General features: G+C 29.3%; 1 protein-coding gene across 2 annotated transcripts in view; it reads right to left on the reverse strand.

Annotated features, from left to right (window-relative positions):
• Positions 1-17,310, reverse strand: part of PH4alphaEFB (prolyl 4-hydroxylase subunit alpha-1) — a 31,212-nt gene that overhangs the window by 1,373 nt on the left and 12,529 nt on the right. For both annotated transcript variants that reach the window (XM_088033570.1, XM_088033571.1), the window contains exons 2-8: positions 8,954-9,132; positions 5,665-5,816; positions 5,279-5,614; positions 4,819-5,225; positions 2,107-2,331; positions 1,995-2,060; positions 1,367-1,532 (exon numbers count right to left, since the gene is read on the reverse strand). In XM_088033570.1, the coding sequence (XP_087889696.1) occupies positions 1,367-1,532; positions 1,995-2,060; positions 2,107-2,331; positions 4,819-5,225; positions 5,279-5,614; positions 5,665-5,816; positions 8,954-9,123 (1,522 nt within the window). In that variant the 5' untranslated portion in view covers positions 9,124-9,132. The remainder of the gene's footprint in view (positions 1-1,366; positions 1,533-1,994; positions 2,061-2,106; positions 2,332-4,818; positions 5,226-5,278; positions 5,615-5,664; positions 5,817-8,953; positions 9,133-17,310) is intronic.

Below are 17,310 nucleotides of genomic sequence, written 5' to 3' on the forward strand. Positions count from 1 at the left end.
AAAATTTTTCTAAATGTCTTAGTATCTTTTGGGCGATACTCAACTTTCTTATTTTAAATTGGCATCCATAATTTGGAAGATATTAATTTTCTTGATTCAGAAATGTGTAATACGTTCTACTTTTACAAAAAAATATTTTTAAAAAAATTATAAAAATTGAAAAAAAAAAGCAATAAAAGTTAATAAAATCTAGGTGCATGGTGTCAAATAAAAGAATGCCGTTATTGTAATGTCAAAAAGCAACAAATAACAGAAAGAATTGGTAATTTTTTTTGAAATTATTAATAACAAAAGACAATAATAATTACAAATAAAAAAAAACATCTACCTAATTTAATTAAAATACTGTTGAAACGCCGTTCTGCTTTCTTCATTGCACAATTGACATTGTAATTGTAATGTGTAGCCCCATCTTGTTGAAAGAAAACTTGTTCTTTCTGTTATTTGGTGCTTTTTGACATTACAATAACGGTATTGGGTTATTTGACACCACGCACCTAGATTTTATTAACTTTTAATGCCTAAATTTTTTTATTTTTGATATTTTTTTAAAATAATTTTTTGTAAAAGTAGAACATATGACACATTTCTGAATCAAGAAAATTAATATCTACCAAATTATGAAAAAAAAATGGGTGCCAATTTAAAATAAGAAAGTTGAGTATCGCCCAAAAGATACTAAGACATTTAGAAAAATTTTAAAATCAGTTTATAGTAAATTAAAAACCATTTAATTTGTTTTTTAAATTTTTGAAATCAGTTCATAAATAAAAATTCTTCAACGCCTGCCGTTTTTTAAAAATCACCCTGTATAACATGAAAAAAAAGCATAAAGAAAATATAAATTAAACATATAAACATATAACATATAAATTAAAGAAAATCTAAAGTAATTTAAAAGAATTAAGTAAAGAACAATATAAGAAAAGCGAAATCAAAATGGAAATAAACTCTGAAAGCTTGAAAAACAATTTGTATAAACAACATAAAGAAAATCTAGAAAAAGCTAAAAAAATAGAATAGAAAGTCTAAACAGAATCGAAATAAAAATATGGACCAAAAAAAATGTAAGAAAAATTCAAAGAAAATCAAGATGAATTCTAAAATATTTAGAAAACTAAAGCAGAATCTGAGAAAGATCTGAGGAAAATTAGACCGAATCTACAGAGAATCCAGAGTACCATCTACAGAAATTAGAAAGATTTTAAAGATTACCTCAAAAGAACAGGAAACTAAAAAAATCTAAATAAAAAATAATAGAAAATCTAATGAGAACATAAGAAAAGATAAAAGTAACCAGTATAAATACAGAAACAAAACAAAACGATGTTTCCTTAATCCACCTCTGACCAAAACGCGAAATTACCCCATTTGGAGCCCGTCAGCACAGGACACGCCGCATGCCTCGTCATCTTATCGCCGTCCCCGCTCGGATGGAGATTGTGCCAAAACGCAGCGGCGCCCTTCCGGGGCCACAATGCCACCTGAATGTTAGGAAACACGGTAGCGCCCCCTTGCTCCACATCACTCATCTTAAAAAAAAAAACAAAAAAAATTTCTTATTCCTCCTTGAACTTAACTTAAGTACAAGATGTTTATAAATGTTTCTAACATCAAACTCAAAGAAATTTGCCACTCATACAAATGTGGGTTTCGATTTTCTCAACTGACGTTAATAGTACACCTCAATCATGGTTTTCTTGCAATTCAGCCGTTGAATCTTGATAAAAATTGGTGGTTTTGTAGATTTCGAGCTCTACTTTGCAAATACAAGCAGAAAACGGCGAGAATCAGCGAGAAATCGTCGTTTAGCATCGAAATAAGCGGATTTCTCTAAGAATATTGATGATTTCGTGCAGATTTCTGTTATCTTGCAATTCAGCCGTTGAATCTTGATAAAAAATTAGTGGTTTTGTAGATTTCGAGCTCTTCTTTGCAATTTCAAGCCAGAAAATGCTAGAAACATTTATAAACGCCCTCAATACGAGACTTACATAGAATAAGACAGTGGCGATTCGGTTCCCCGTCCCGAGACTCTTGAAAGCGTTCTTCTCGTCTTTCTAGAACAAAAAATTAGAGTTTGAAGTCGCAGAATTTTAGTCTTACTCTGGCGAAGTCGAAGTGGGGTTCGTAATGGCCTCCGATTCCGTAATTTACCACTTGGAGCTCTTCGGCGGTGGTCATAGTTAAGCCAGTGATGTCGCTGACTCTTTGCGAGACGTCGGCAATATGCTTGTGTTCTTCTTCTTTGAGCCAGGCGGACTTGCTGATTCTGTATTGGGCGATTTCGAGAGCGCCAGTGTCGGTGTTTTGGACCGTAGCTCGTTTAAACTGAAAATCACAAATTTGGTCAAAAATTTTCTTGATTTTTGAGGAATTGGGGATGGAAATTTTGGTGATATCGATTTTGATAATTTCAGAGTTTTTTTAATTTGTCCAAAAGCTTTAAATTCATAAAATTCCGGTTACCTAAATCCAAAAACGAATGAAAAATGTAAAAAAATCCAGAAAACATTCAAAACAATTTTGCAGGATATGTAAAATTTTGGTTATTTTAGGTGTTTTTAGATTCTGCCTTTTTAAATTTAGAAGCAAAAAATTACAATATCGATAGAACTAAGAAAAAACTTGTCATTAATTTCTAAAGCAAATTTCAAACTTATATTTTCTTTTAAATTTTAACTGGTCGGCTAAATCTAAATCCCATTCTTGCTGGTCAAAATATCTATAGAATTAACAAAAACAATTTTTTTTAGTCTGTCGAATAAACGCAGTTTGTCAATTCCAAGTGAACTGATGAGATTCTGTTCTTTTTTTATAGATTCTGTCTGTCTTATTCCAGAAACAAAAAATTGTTAGAATATTCATAGAAACTAATAAAAAAATCAAATTTTCATTTCTAATTTTTTCTAAAAGCGCCAAATTAGAGAGAATTCGGGAATACTGAAAAATTAAGATCTAAAAGAAGATTTGGCTCCTTTTTTACAGAGAACATAAAAGAATTGGCAAAAAAGTCCAAAAAAATACCAAAAGAAAAGTATACCAAATAAACAGAATTCTCCTTTCTTGTTAAAATATGTATTAACTAGGTCTAAAATTTGCAAACTGCAAGTGGCTCCTTATTTACATATTTTATTAACTCTCTAAACTAAGAAATAAAAAATTGTCAAATAGAACTGCAAAAAAAAGAATTTCTTTTCTAGAAAGTAAAATTCAAGTTCTTTTAGAGAAAGTCTCAAATTCATGAGATGTGGTTTAACTTTTTCTAAAAATATCAAATTAATTAAATGTTGCTCTATTCTTGAAGATTTCAAGTCTAAATAGAGAAATATATGATTCTCAAAAAAATTCATATAACTACTAAGAAAAGATATCATAAGACATGAAACAAAAAGAGTTTGCAGGATAAATGAGAGGACAATTTTTCATTTCTAATTAAAATTTTTTTGAAAATAATCAAATTAATGAAATGTTACTCTTTTCTTGACGATTTCAACTCTCAAAATTGAGAAATAAAGTATCCTCAAAAATAAACAAAAGTATTAAAAAAAGAGTTGACCGGATGAATCATAAGATTTCACTTATGTTTAAACTGCCGGTTTAAATCTAGAAGAAAAAAAAAGTCAAAATATCCATTAAAATACAAAAAAAAAGAATTTGTTGAATGTATAGGAAGAGTATAATTTTTCATTTCTAATTAAAATTTCTCTAAAAATATCAAACTAAAAAAATGTGGCTCTTTTCCTGGCGATTTCAATGGTCTAAATTTAAAAATTAAATGTAATAATCCACAGAACTATGTAAAAACAAAAAAAGTTGACATCATAAATCAACTTTGCATTTCATTTTTTAAGTTTCTCTAAGAATCATAAAATTTGTCTGCTGTCTTTTAGATACTATTTGTCAACATTCAGAAAGAAAGAATTGTAAAAATATCCATAAAACTAAAAAAAAATAAATTTACATGACGAATATCTTTTTTATTTCTAGTGAAAATTACTAAAATTCCAACTGTCTAAAGTGATAAGCGGAGAATTCCTAAAAATCCGTAGAACTTAAAAAAAAGAAAAATTGTAGAATAAAGAAGACAAATGCAACTTTTCAATTCTAGTTAAAATGTGTAACTTTCTCTAAAAATATGGCTTTTCCGTGGATTTAAAATGTCTAAAATAATTAACGAAAAATTGTTAAAATACTCATAGAACTAACAAAGAAAAAAGAACTCATAAGCTTGCACGATAAATGGTAAATAAAATTTATAATATTTTCATTAAAAGTCTCTAATCGAAATACCAGATAAGTCCGCAAAAACTTTTTAGGTACTTTTAGCAGGTTTTATAAACAACAATTTTTACTTAAAGCTCCCTAAAACACATTCAAACCTTTTACTATGTATAATTAATTATTTCTCGAAAAAAATGCGCTTCCGATTTTATATACCAAACCACTACAGTAAGCATTTTTTTTTAGCAACTTTTTGAGATGGAGTCTAAAAAAGACTCATTCTAAGGACCGTAAACAAGTTATTTGTTAAAATCAATCTATAGGGTCCAATAGTGACGTCACATGAGCGCGAACTTTTGAAGCAGTACTCTATTTCTATTTCTCTCTTTGAAAAAGTTGGTTTAGCACTTGCCCTTATGAAAGATGAGTTTAAGGGTCAAAATATCCAAGCACATTTTCGTTAGCAAACATAGAAATCTAAAAGATCAAACTTCTTTAAATGTGAAAAGCTACACATCTAAACGGGAAAAATATAAAGATCATTAAAATCAAAATCAAAACTAAAAAAATCAAAAACTCAAAAATTAAACTCACTCTTGGCTGCGCCAACCTCTTGATAGTCGCAATTTCGCTGTCAGCCAATACGTCATAAAAAATGAAAATATCTGGCTTGTGATGAGCCTCCTCCACTTTAAAAGGCGCCAAAATCAAAAACGGATGATTCTTATTAAAGTATCGACACTTCAACCGTGACGCCTTTTCCACCGGAAGCGAAACTTCCCCTCTACAGAGCTGCTCGTAATACTCTCGTCCGTAGATATCATGAACTGGACTCACATCCCCAGCGTCTTCATTTTCACCACCATCGTCACCTTTCTTCTTATCCTGAAACGACTTCTGGAGCTCGTCTTCGTAGTAAACTTTATTGCCTAAAGCCCGAGGATGCGTGGGGAGGATCTCCAGGAGTTTATTGGTCAGATCCAGAGCCAGAGGGATGTTACCTGAAGACAAAGAAAAATTCAAATAGACCGAAGACTCAAAAGGGTGTAGTCACCTTGTTTGTACGTCGAAAAGGCCAAATACTCCAAAATGTCGCTCCTTTCCACCGTTTCGTTCACTTCCCTCTTCAGCCGAGAGTCCGCTTCCCTCATCCAAAGCTGGGTGTGGTAAAAATCCCCGTTATTGTACGACTGCCGCCCCAATTCGAAGCAATCAGCCGCACTGAGCTCGCTACTGTATTTCACTCCATTGAGTTCGCCTCTGGCTAAAGAAGACGTGTCAAGACGGTACGTGTCTTGGAGGCGAGTCAGAGCAACGGCGGCTCCGTTAAGGTCTTCGTCGGTGGGGAATTTCATGGTGTCTTTTATGTAGGTGATGTTCGCCATGTAGTCTGGAAAATTAAGGGTGTTAGGAAAAGGTGGAAAAAGTAGTGTACTATACCTGGACTTAAGTCGGTCGATATCAAGTTCTCAACTTCTTTCCAGTCGGCGGTCAGTCTTTTTACGAGAGTGTAGGCATTTATGGGGTTTGCTATGTAGAGTTGGACGTCTTCGGAAGCTTTGTCGTATTGGGATCGGTAGATCGCGGCGTATCTGCAAAATTTACAGAAGATTTTAGATTGTCTTCATCATCTTTAAATAGCGTCTTCTTGTCAGTTTCTTGTTTTGAACATGGAACTAGAAGATAAAAATGAAGAAAGCGAGCGAAGAGTGAAATCTCAACAAGATGATCATAATGATGAAGATGATGAACATGAAAAAATACAAAAGAAGAGAAGAATACAACTAAAAATGAAATGAAAACTGAAGAAATAGAAGATGAAGAATAGAAAATCGAGATTGGAAAACCAATACAAAAAATCTGTTTTTAGAAACCCAAATAAATTAATTTTAAAAGTTTAAAAGAACCAAATATTTTAGTCCGTCCAAAAAATTAAAAATTTTTAGAGCCAGAAATATGTATAAAAAATCTTAAAACGAATCTGACAACAAAACAAAATCCAAAAATTTCCGTTCCAAAGAATTGAAATTTTTGAAAAATTTACGAATATGTATATAAATTTTGGAATGTAAAAATTTAAAAACTTCAAGGAAGCGAATCTAAAATTTTTAAATATATAAAGATTAAGAAGGTAATAAATTCAAAAACCAGAAGTTCAGTTAGTTAATGAAAAAAATCTAAAAACTGAAATCAAGCAAATCTAAAACACTTTAAAAATCAGCATAAAAAGCTACTAAGTTAAAAATTCAAAACTTTCAGTACATCAAAATTTAAAAAATTTGAAAAATCGACGATAATAATAATTTTGGAATGAAAACAAAAAGTGAGCAAGCATATCCTGAAAACACAACTTTAAAAATTAGAATCAGAAGCCAAAAAGATTTAGAACATTAGAGTTTTGAAAAAACTTACTAAAATAGAAATGTAAAAAATTTAAAAACTAAAACGAAGCAAATCTGAAAATTGGAATTTTGTAAAAAATGTAAAAAATGTGAAAATACAAAAACATTTCAAACATTTACAATGTTTTAAATTTAAAATCAAAATAATTTCAAAAATTTCAGTTGTATGTACCTTAAAATTAAAAAACTTTGATAAATCGACCAACACAAAAATTTTAGAATGTAAAACATCAAAAAATAAAAAATAAACAAAATTGAAAATGCTTCTTTAAAAATCTGAATACGGAGCTAATAATTTCCAATTCCATAAATTTCAATACAGAATATTAAAATTTGAAAAATTGACGAGTATGGAAATTTTGGAATGTAAAATATCTAAAAACCACAAGTAAGCGAATCTAAAAACACATTTATGAAAATCAAAATGAGTCAATAAGTTCAAAGGTTTATTGCCTTAGAATTTAGAAATTTTAAAACATCGACCAAAATAAAAATTTCAGAATGTTAAAAAATCTTTAAAGTAAAAGTTAGCAAATATTAAACCACGTTTTTAAAAATCAGAATAGAATGCCCAGTGTTCAAAATCCAAAAATTTCAGTTCTAAAGAAATTAACAATTTGAAAAATTATACAAAATACCGTAAAAAAATTGAAATTAAACAAAATCTAAAAACTAAAAGTAAGCGAATCTAAAAACACAACATAAAAAATCAAAATAAAATAATAATTTTCAAAATACAAACATTTTAATGTTAAAATTTAAAAACTGAAAGTAGGTAAATTAAAAAAAAAAGCTAAAAAGGTAAAAAACAAAAATTTCAGTAACTTAAAATTGAAAAATTCTGAAAAATCGACGAAATTAAAAATTTTGTAATGTGCAAATTAAAAAACTTAAAGAACGCGAAACTGAGAACACATTTTTAAATATAAAAAAAGGGAATAAGCTCAAAATCCACAAATTTCAGTTCCAATTAATTCAAAATTTTAAAGAATCGACTAATATAAGTAACAATTTTGAAAAGTAAAAAGTCAAAAAAGAAGCGAATCTGAAAACACATCTTAAAAAATCAAAATAAGAAGTCAATTAGTTCAAAATCCAAAAATTCAATACATCAAAGTTTAAAAAAATCGAAAAATAATAAAATTTTTGGAAAGTAGAGTAAAGCGGATGTGAAAACATTTATAAAAATCACAATAAGAAGTAAATAAGTTCAAAATAGCTCATAATTTAAAATTTTGCAAAAGTGACTAATACAGAAATTTTGAAATGTAATTAATCTAAATATTTAAAGTTACTGAAATTGAAAACATATCTTTGTAAATACCTATATAAATACGAGGCAAATAATTTCAAAACCCAACAATTTTCGTACCTCTAAAAACTGAAACGAATCTGAAAGCCACTAAGTTCAAAATTCAAAAATTTCAGAACTTCAAAATATAAAAAGTTGCAAAATCAACTAATATAGAAATTTTACAATATACAAATATAAAAATCAAAAGCAAGCAAGAACAAAACCACTTCTTTAAAAATCTCTGAGAAGTGTCAATAATAATTATAACTCAAAATTTTGAAAAAAGAAGAAATTTCAAATTGTAAAAAATAAAAAGCTAAAAACAAAAAAATCATAATAATTACAACAACCAGAAAGCCCGAAAAGAAAAAAGAATGTAAAAAAATCTCCAAAGTAAGAGTTAAAACTACAAAAATAATTTGAGAAACTAAAATTGATTAACACTTAAAAACCAGAATATATGAAAAAATAAAAACAAAATAGAAAAGGTAACATGCCAATATAGTTGGGATGCTTGTTGTTTATTATGACAACGTGAGTTATTTACAACATAACTCACGTAAAAGGGTACGCTATAGCCTACTTTTATTAAAATAAAAATTGTTGTACTTATTGTGGTTAATATAATAGGCATATTAATATTTCATGTGTCATTTGTTTCTTTATATGAAGTGAAATTTAAATAGCGGTTAAATGTTAATTGATGTATTTTTATAAAAGATCAATAAATATTTTAATACAGACATCCTATAAATTACAGAAACAAAAAAAAACAATAGAGAAAAGATACATAAATAGCGAAGAAGAAAAAAATATGAAACACAACAACAGAAAGAGAAAATTGAGGAGAGAGAGGCAATAAAAAAGAAATAAATCTGAAAACTATAAACCAAGATAAAAGAAGAACGTAGTTAATAAATACAGTTTAAATACAAAAAATATTCAGGAAGAAAGAACATCATTAAAATAGAAAATGCGAACAAATACATATAGATTGAACAAACAAATAGTAAAAAATTAAATTAGCACTCACCTCTTCAAATACTCGACCTTCTCCTCCTCGGCCTTAATATAATTCTCCAAAGTATGAATAAGATGCACCTCCGTCTGCAAAAGCTCCTCCAAATCAGCAAGAGCCGTAAAAACTTCACTTTTCGCCACCCCCAAAACTCCCAGAACCAACAAAATCACAATTTTTCCCATTTCGTTGACCTGCAAGAAAAAATACTTCAGCGTTGCACAAACTCAACGAATCGAATGAACCCGCAAAGACTTTGTTACGTAACGCGCAATTTGCAATAGTACCAAATCCACTGAACTTTTTCTGTTAACCCGAGATGAAAAATTAAGATTTCTCATTACGGCATTTTATGACACAGCCTTGGGCTGGAACATGAAAGGTGAAAAAAACTGTAATTAAATGTTTGATTTGCAAGAGATGTTTTGTAATGTTAACAATGTTGATGAGCTTAATGTCAATGGAGTGCGGTACTTGGAGCTCCAAGGTCGTGCTATCGATGTAGTTTGCAATTTAAAAATTTCATTTCCTGGAAGTTGTTTTTAAGTTGCACGCCTGATTGGTACCAAAAATCGAATAAGCAAAATTTTCTTCTTTGGCTGGGCAAAAAATTCGCGTGACACCGGAGAAAGTTCTCGGAGAATCGAAGTGGAAAAAATCGCCTTCATGCAGAAAGCTTCTAGTGAAGACACAACGAGTTGCATCATCGCTTTTTCCGATCTTTTGAAGCTGCACCAAGGTAATAAATAATTGACTAGGTAATTTATTCTCGATGGAGTCACGACTTTGGTTTACCGAGCCAAGCCTAGTGCATAAGGAAAGACGCAATGAAAGTAATAGATTTGTATTATGGATTATTTGGTTTCATTTTAGTGTAATTGAGAATCATTTTGTGTTATTTTGAGTAATTTGGGGAGGTTTTGATGGGAGAATAATTGAGCGGAATTCAGGTAAAAATTTCTGGAAATTGCACTTTGGAGAGTTCGCTATAAATACACGGAAAGAGAAAAAATAACATTTACCTACAAAATACATTTATAAACTCCACAATTTTGAGCAAATTTGACAATTTTATAATTTTTGAGATTCTTAAAATTTTGAAAAATTAGGAATTCGAAACTCTAAAATTTGGATAAAAATTGAATACTCTGTGATGTTAAAAGAATTCATAAAATCAGAGCTGCAGAATTATGTCAAAAAAAAAAAAATTTAATCAAAAAATCAAATATTGGGAGGTTTCAATTTGCCTCAAAAAGTAAAAATTTTGAAAATTTGTCCTTTTGGCACTATAATTTTAATATTTGGCACAACCCATAAATATCACAAAAAAAGTAATTTCCTAAAATTTCACTATTCCAGCTTAAAAACTTCTAAAGTTACGTCCGTCAACGCAAAATTTGCAAGTTTCGTTTTGTCTCTAAAAATAAAAAATTCTAAAATTTGATCCTTTGACATTATAATTTTGACACTTGGCACAATCCATAAGCATCACTAAAATAGTAATTTCCTAGACTTTCACAGTCCTAGCTTAAAAACTTCTAAAGTTAGGTCCTTCGTTGTAAAATTTGCTAATTGCCATTTAAATCTAAAAATAAAAATTTCCAAAATTTGTCTTTTTAGCTCTACAATTTTAACATTAGACACAATCCATAAATATCATTAAAGTACTAATTTCCCATAATTTCACTGTACCAACTTGAAAACTTCTAAAGATACGTTCTTCAATGTAAAATTTCAAAGTTTCGATATTTGTCTCTAAATGTAAAAATTTCAAACATTTGTCCCTTTGGCTCTATAATTTTGACGGTTGGCACAATTCATAAACATCCCCCCAATAGTAATTTCCCAAAACTTCACTGTGCTAGCTTTAAAGCTTCTAACGATATGCCCTTCAATACAAAATTTCTAAGTTTCGATTAGTCGCCAAAAGTAAAAATTCCTAAAATTTGTGTGTTTGACTCTATAATTTTGACATTTGCCACAATTCTTAAGCGGCACCAATATAGTAATTGCCCACAATTTCACTATTTCAGATTAAAAACTTCTTAGGTTAAGTCCTTCAATGTAAAATTGAAAAGTTTCGACTTGTGTCTCTAAAAGTTTTTTTTTAAGTTTTCCCTTTGGCTCTGTAATTTTGACATTAAGAACAATCGATGAACACTAGCTAAATAGTAACTTCCCGAAATTTCACTGTTGCAGCTTAAAAGCATTCAAAGCTACGGCCTTCAATAGAAAATTTGCAAAGTTCGATTTGTCTTTAAAAGCAAAAATTTCTAAATTTTGTCTCTTTGGCTCTATAATTTTGACATCTTTCACAATCCATACTCATCACCGAAGCATTAATATGCTAGAATTTCACTGTTCCAACTTGAAAACATTTAAAGTTACGTTCTTCAATGAAAAATTTGCGAGTTTCGATTTATATCTAAAAGTAAAAATTTCCAGAATTTGTCTCTTTGGCTCTATAATTTTGACATTTAACAAAGTTCATAAACATTCTCAAAATAGTAATTTCCCAGAATTTCACTGTCCCAACTTGGAAACTTCTAAAGAGACGTCCTTCAATGTAAAATCCGTAGGTTTCGATTTGTCTATAAAAGTAAAAATTTGTAAAAATTGTAGCTTTGGCTCTATATTTTTAGCATTTGGCACAGTTCATAAACGTCACCCAAGTATCAATTTCCCAAAATTTCACTGATCCAACTTGAAAACATTTAAAGTTACGTCCTTCAATAAAAAATTTGCGAGTTTCGATTTATATCTAAAAGTAAAAATTTCCAGAATTTGTCTCTTTGGCTCTATAATTTTGACATTTAACAAAGTTCATAAACATTCTCAAAATAGTAATTTCCCAGAATTTCACTGTCCCAACTTGGAAACTTCTAAAGAGACGTCCTTCAATGTAAAATCCGTAGGTTTCGATTTGTCTATAAAAGTAAAAATTTGTAAAAATTGTAGCTTTGGCTCTATATTTTTAGCATTTGGCACAGTTCATAAACGTCACCCAAGTATCAATTTCCCAAAATTTCACTGTTCCAACTTGAAAACATTTAAAGTTACGTCCTTCAATAAAAAATTTGCGAGTTTCGATTTATATCTAAAAGTAAAAATTTCCAGAATTTGTCTCTTTGGCTCTATAATTTTGACATTAAGCACAATTCATGAAGTCTAGCTAAATAGTAATTTTCCGGAATTTCACTGTTGCAGCTTTAAAGCATTCAAAGCTACGCCCTTCAATGGAAAATTTTCCAAGGTTCGATTTGTCTCTAAAAGCAAAAATTTCTAAATTTTGCCTCTTTGGCTCTATAATTTAAACATTTTTCACAATCCATACTCATCATAGAAGCATTAATAAGCCAGATTTTACTGTTCCAAATTGAAAATATTTAAAGTTACGTCCTTCAATAAAAAATTTGCGAGTTTCGATTTGTATCTAAAAGTAAAAATTTCTAGAATTTGTCTCTTTGTCTCTATAATTTTGACATTTAACAAAGTTCATAAACATTATCAAAATAGTAATTTCCCAGAATTTCACTGTCCCAACTTGGAAACTTCTAAAGAGACGTCCTTCAATGTAAAATCCGTAGGTTTCGATTTGTCTATAAAAGTAAAAATTTGTAAAAATTGTAGCTTTGGCTCTATATTTTTAGCATTTGGCACAGTTCATAAACATCACCCAAGTATCAATTTCCCAAAATTTCACTGTTCCAACTTGAAAACATTTAAAGTTACGTCCTTCAATAAAAAAATTGCGAGTTTCGATTTATATCTAAAAGCAAAAATTTCCAGAATTTGTCTCTTTGGCTCTATAATTTTGACATTAAGCACAATTCATGAAGTCTAGCTAAATAGTAATTTTCCGGAATTTCACTGTTGCAGCTTTAAAGCATTCAAAGCTACGCCCTTCAATGGAAAATTTTCCAAAGTTAGATTTGTCTCTAAAAGCAAAAATTTCTAAATTTTGCCTCTTTGGCTCTATAATTTAAACATTTTTCACAATCCATACTCATCATAGAAGCATTAATAAGCCAGATTTTACTGTTCCAAATTGAAAATATTTAAAGTTACGTCCTTCAATAAAAAATTTGCGAGTTTCGATTTGTATCTAAAAGTAAAAATTTCTAGAATTTGTCTCTTTGTCTCTATAATTTTGACATTTAACAAAGTTCATAAACATTATCAAAATAGTAATTTCCCAGAATTTCACTGTCCCAACTTGGAAACTTCTAAAGAGACGTCCTTCAATGTAAAATCCGTAGGTTTCGATTTGTCTATAAAAGTAAAAATTTGTAAAAATTGTAGCTTTGGCTCTATATTTTTAGCATTTGGCACAGTTCATAAACGTCACCCAAGTATCAATTTCCCAAAATTTCACTGTTCCAACTTGAAAACATTTAAAGTTACGTCCTTCAATAAAAAATTTGCGAGTTTCGATTTATATCTAAAAGTAAAAATTTCCAGAATTTGTCTCTTTGGCTCTATAATTTTGACATTAAGCACAATTCATGAAGTCTAGCTAAATAGTAATTTTCCGGAATTTCACTGTTGCAGCTTTAAAGCATTCAAAGCTACGCCCTTCAATGGAAAATTTTCCAAGGTTCGATTTGTCTCTAAAAGCAAAAATTTCTAAATTTTGCCTCTTTGGCGCTATAATTTAAACATTTTTCACAATCCATACTCATCATAGAAGCATTAATAAACCAGAATTTCACTGTTCCAAATTGAAAACATTTAAAATTACGTCCTTCAATAAAAAATTTGCGAGTTTCGATTTGTATCTAAAAGTAAAAATTTCTAGAATTTGTCTCTTTGGCTCTATAATTTTGACATTTAACAAAGTTCATAAACATTATCAAAATAGTAATTTCCCAGAATTTCACTGTCCTAACTTCTAATAAGACGTCCTTCAATGTAAAATCCGTAGGTTTCGATTTGTCTATTAAAGTAAAGTCGCTTTGGCTCTACAATTTTAACATTTGGCACAGTTCATAAACATCACCAAAATATCAATTTACCAGAATTTTACTGTTTCAGCTTGAAAACTTCTAAAGTTGAGTCGTTCAATGTAAAATTTGAAAGTTTCGATTTGTCTCAAAAAGTAAAAAATTCACAAATTTATCTATTTGACTCTATAATGTTGATATTTATTTGACACAGTGCATAAATATCACCAAAATAGCAATTTCTCTGAATTTCATTATTCCAGCTTGAAAATGTATGTGTTTCAATGTAAAATCCGCAAGTTTCGATTTGTCTCTAAAAGTAAAAAAAGTTAGAATATGTCTCTTTAGCTGTATAATTTTTACATTTGGGACAATTCATGAACATTACATTATATAAAAAGAAAGTAATATTAGGAACAATTTAAATTAGCAATTATTTAATAGGAAAAGACGAGTCCGGGTTGCTAAAAAATTCTTGAATTTATAATTTATGTTATTTCCTCGGTTTTTGATGCCATTGACCCACTACTTTACTTGTATTAACATAATAACAATTTTAAAAAGTGACAAAAGAGAAAATTTATTAAACATTTTTATGGAAGCGCACTAGAACAAAGTGTTGTTTCTACAAGATAAGATCATGGGAAGGTTTCAAGATAAAGTAACTTCCCGCTTTTGTGTAAACATCAACAAATTAGTCGTATCCAACAAACTTTTTTATTTTAATATCCAATTTCGTAAAACGCATGGTAATAAATTCAAACAACAAATTTCTATACAGTTCGTTCCCTTCAAACTTGTTTCTTTACTTATTAGTATATGGGTGCAAAAAGTTTTACCTTTCTCTGACATTTACACGCGAAAATAAAGCAATAGTTGTGCCAAAAGAGAAATTATTCTATTATTATTAAAACAATAATTGTGCGAAAAGTTCACTTGCAACAATGACGCTAATACGTCGTAACACCACAAAATTTTTCATTATCGACCACCCATCCACTCAATAAACGAGCGTACAACAATAGCAATTTAACGGAACATAAAAGAGTGTATTAGCAACTACTTAATAACAATTACACATTTTTCCCACGTTAGACCTCTTCACAGATTCGCTTTTACTAATCGGATCGTTACGTAAGCGCGTAATTTACGATTTTCATTATGTCAGTAGACAGAGCAATCATTTTCGAACTAATCATTTATTACGAAATTCCGTGATTTGCCGCTTTCTTACACCCGCGAAAAACAATTTAGTACGCGGTCCGCTAAATGCCATTTTAGCGGACCGGTAGCTAAACACAAAAATAGTTTCGTACGCGGTCCGGCAAATGTCATTTTAACGGACCGAAACCAAAACATGCAAAAAATAGTTCCACCAAATGCCACTTTTAACGTCAGCTTTATTAGTTCACACGTAAAGTTTATACTCGTGTTTTGCCACAAAGCCATTGTTTGAGCGTCCTTTTTGATATTTAAACTCGTTGCGTGTCGAGATTTTTTAGATGATGCAAGCAAGAGTTGAACTTTTTTTACGGAAATTTATCAGTAGTTGCTTCGATTTTCATTGTTGGTGGAAGGAATGGGTTATATAAGACGATGTGCGAAAGTATGTATGAAGAATTATCGTTAGAGGAATCGGATTTATAGAGATGCACGATTTGATGGAAAATTACTTCGAGTTTTTGATTAAACTTATGTGATTAGCAGAAGATGTCGCTTAATACAATTCGAATTTTAAATAAGTTATGACTAGTGGAATTTATTGTTGTGGTTATCTAGAGACGCATACTAAACAGTACTTCATTCATTTAATCTTGATTTTTCTGAAAATAATTTTGAGAGAAAAAGTTTTTTTTAATATCATAAAAATGACGAAATTTAAAGAAATTTACAAGTTATAGACGTAAAATTTTCAATAATAATAAATTTTAATCATTTTATTAAGTACACTAAATTACAGTTGAATTACACAGCAAAAAGAATTTTGAGAAATTTTCATTAACGAACAAAAACTTTACATGAATTTAAAAAAAATTGTCGATTTTATTGGTTTTACCATTTTTAACCTGTTTTGAGTTATATTTGAGCTATATTCCACAATTTTAGAATGAAAAACAGAATTTTTGGAAATTTTCGTTTTGGAACGAATCACAAGTTTCCACAATTTTTTATGAATTTCTGGAATTTTGACAATTTTAGTCCTAAACTAATGAAATTTAGAGATTTTACTTTTTCAACTTATTTACATGGTGTTTATAAATGTTTTTAGCATCAAGGGTGGCTATGAAACGTCAAAGAAACTTGCCGCTCATTATAAATGTGGGTTTAGATTTTTCAACTGACATTTGTAGTTAACCTCAATCATCGAGCAAAGTAAGTTTTTTGAAGAAAACTGTTCTAGTTGTGGTTTGAAACCCGAAAATCAAAAATTTGGACACAAAACCGTAACCAAAACGTCGTTGACGTAAGTAACATTATAAATAATTTTCAAGATAGTTATATTCACTATGAAAACAAAGCGGCAAAGTAGTGCACAACAGGAATTCCAGAGGCACCATTGATACTAGAAACATTTATAGACACCTTGTATCTACTGAACTAAATTTCAAATTTTGAGTGCAAAAACAGAATTTTTGGAAATTTTCATTTTCAAACACTACCAAAATTCCACCACTTTCTATTAAAAATTACTTTTGCAGTTTTAATCGTAAAGCAGTAAAATTTGGGAGTTTTACTACTTTTGACGTGTTTTTGATTTGTACAACATTCCACAATTTTTGACTAAAAAAACAAAATTTTTAGAAATTTTCACTTTGGAATGAATCCAAACTTTCCAATTTTTTTTTTATTTCTGTGATTTTAACAATTTTAATGACAGATCAGTGAAATTTGGTGGTTTTACTTCTTTGAACTTATTTATCCACTGGGCTTAATTTCAAATTTTGGGTGCACAAAAAAAAATTTTTGGAAACCTTCATTATAAAGACAAACCAAAAACTTCTCCTTCTTTTTATTAAATTTCAGTTTCAGGTAATTTCAGTCATAAAGAGGAAAAATTTTAGGAAAAAAAAAACAAATCTTTAAATTAAATACAAATTTCTTTTAACTTTATATAAATTTCTGTTTTTTGACAATTTTAATCCTAAAATCTAAAATTTTGAACTACTTTTGACATGTTTTTGAATTGTGGCATATTCCACAATTTTTGAGAAAAAAACAGAATTTTTAGAAATTTTCATTTGAAACAAATCAAAACTACACATTTTTTATGAATTTCTGTAGTTTTAACAATTTTAAATCTAGAACAAAGAAATTTAGAGTTTTTACTTCTTTAGACTTTTTCATACACTTTATAAATCAAAAATTTGGAGTGCAAAAAACAATTCTTATATTTATAATAATTCTACTCCTAAAGTAGACTTTCAACTT

Source organism: Gnatocerus cornutus, chromosome 4 (genome assembly GCF_029298725.1).
Source record: "Gnatocerus cornutus isolate USDA-ARS CGAHR chromosome 4, icGnaCorn1.1, whole genome shotgun sequence".
Lineage (NCBI taxonomy): Eukaryota > Metazoa > Arthropoda > Insecta > Coleoptera > Tenebrionidae > Gnatocerus > Gnatocerus cornutus.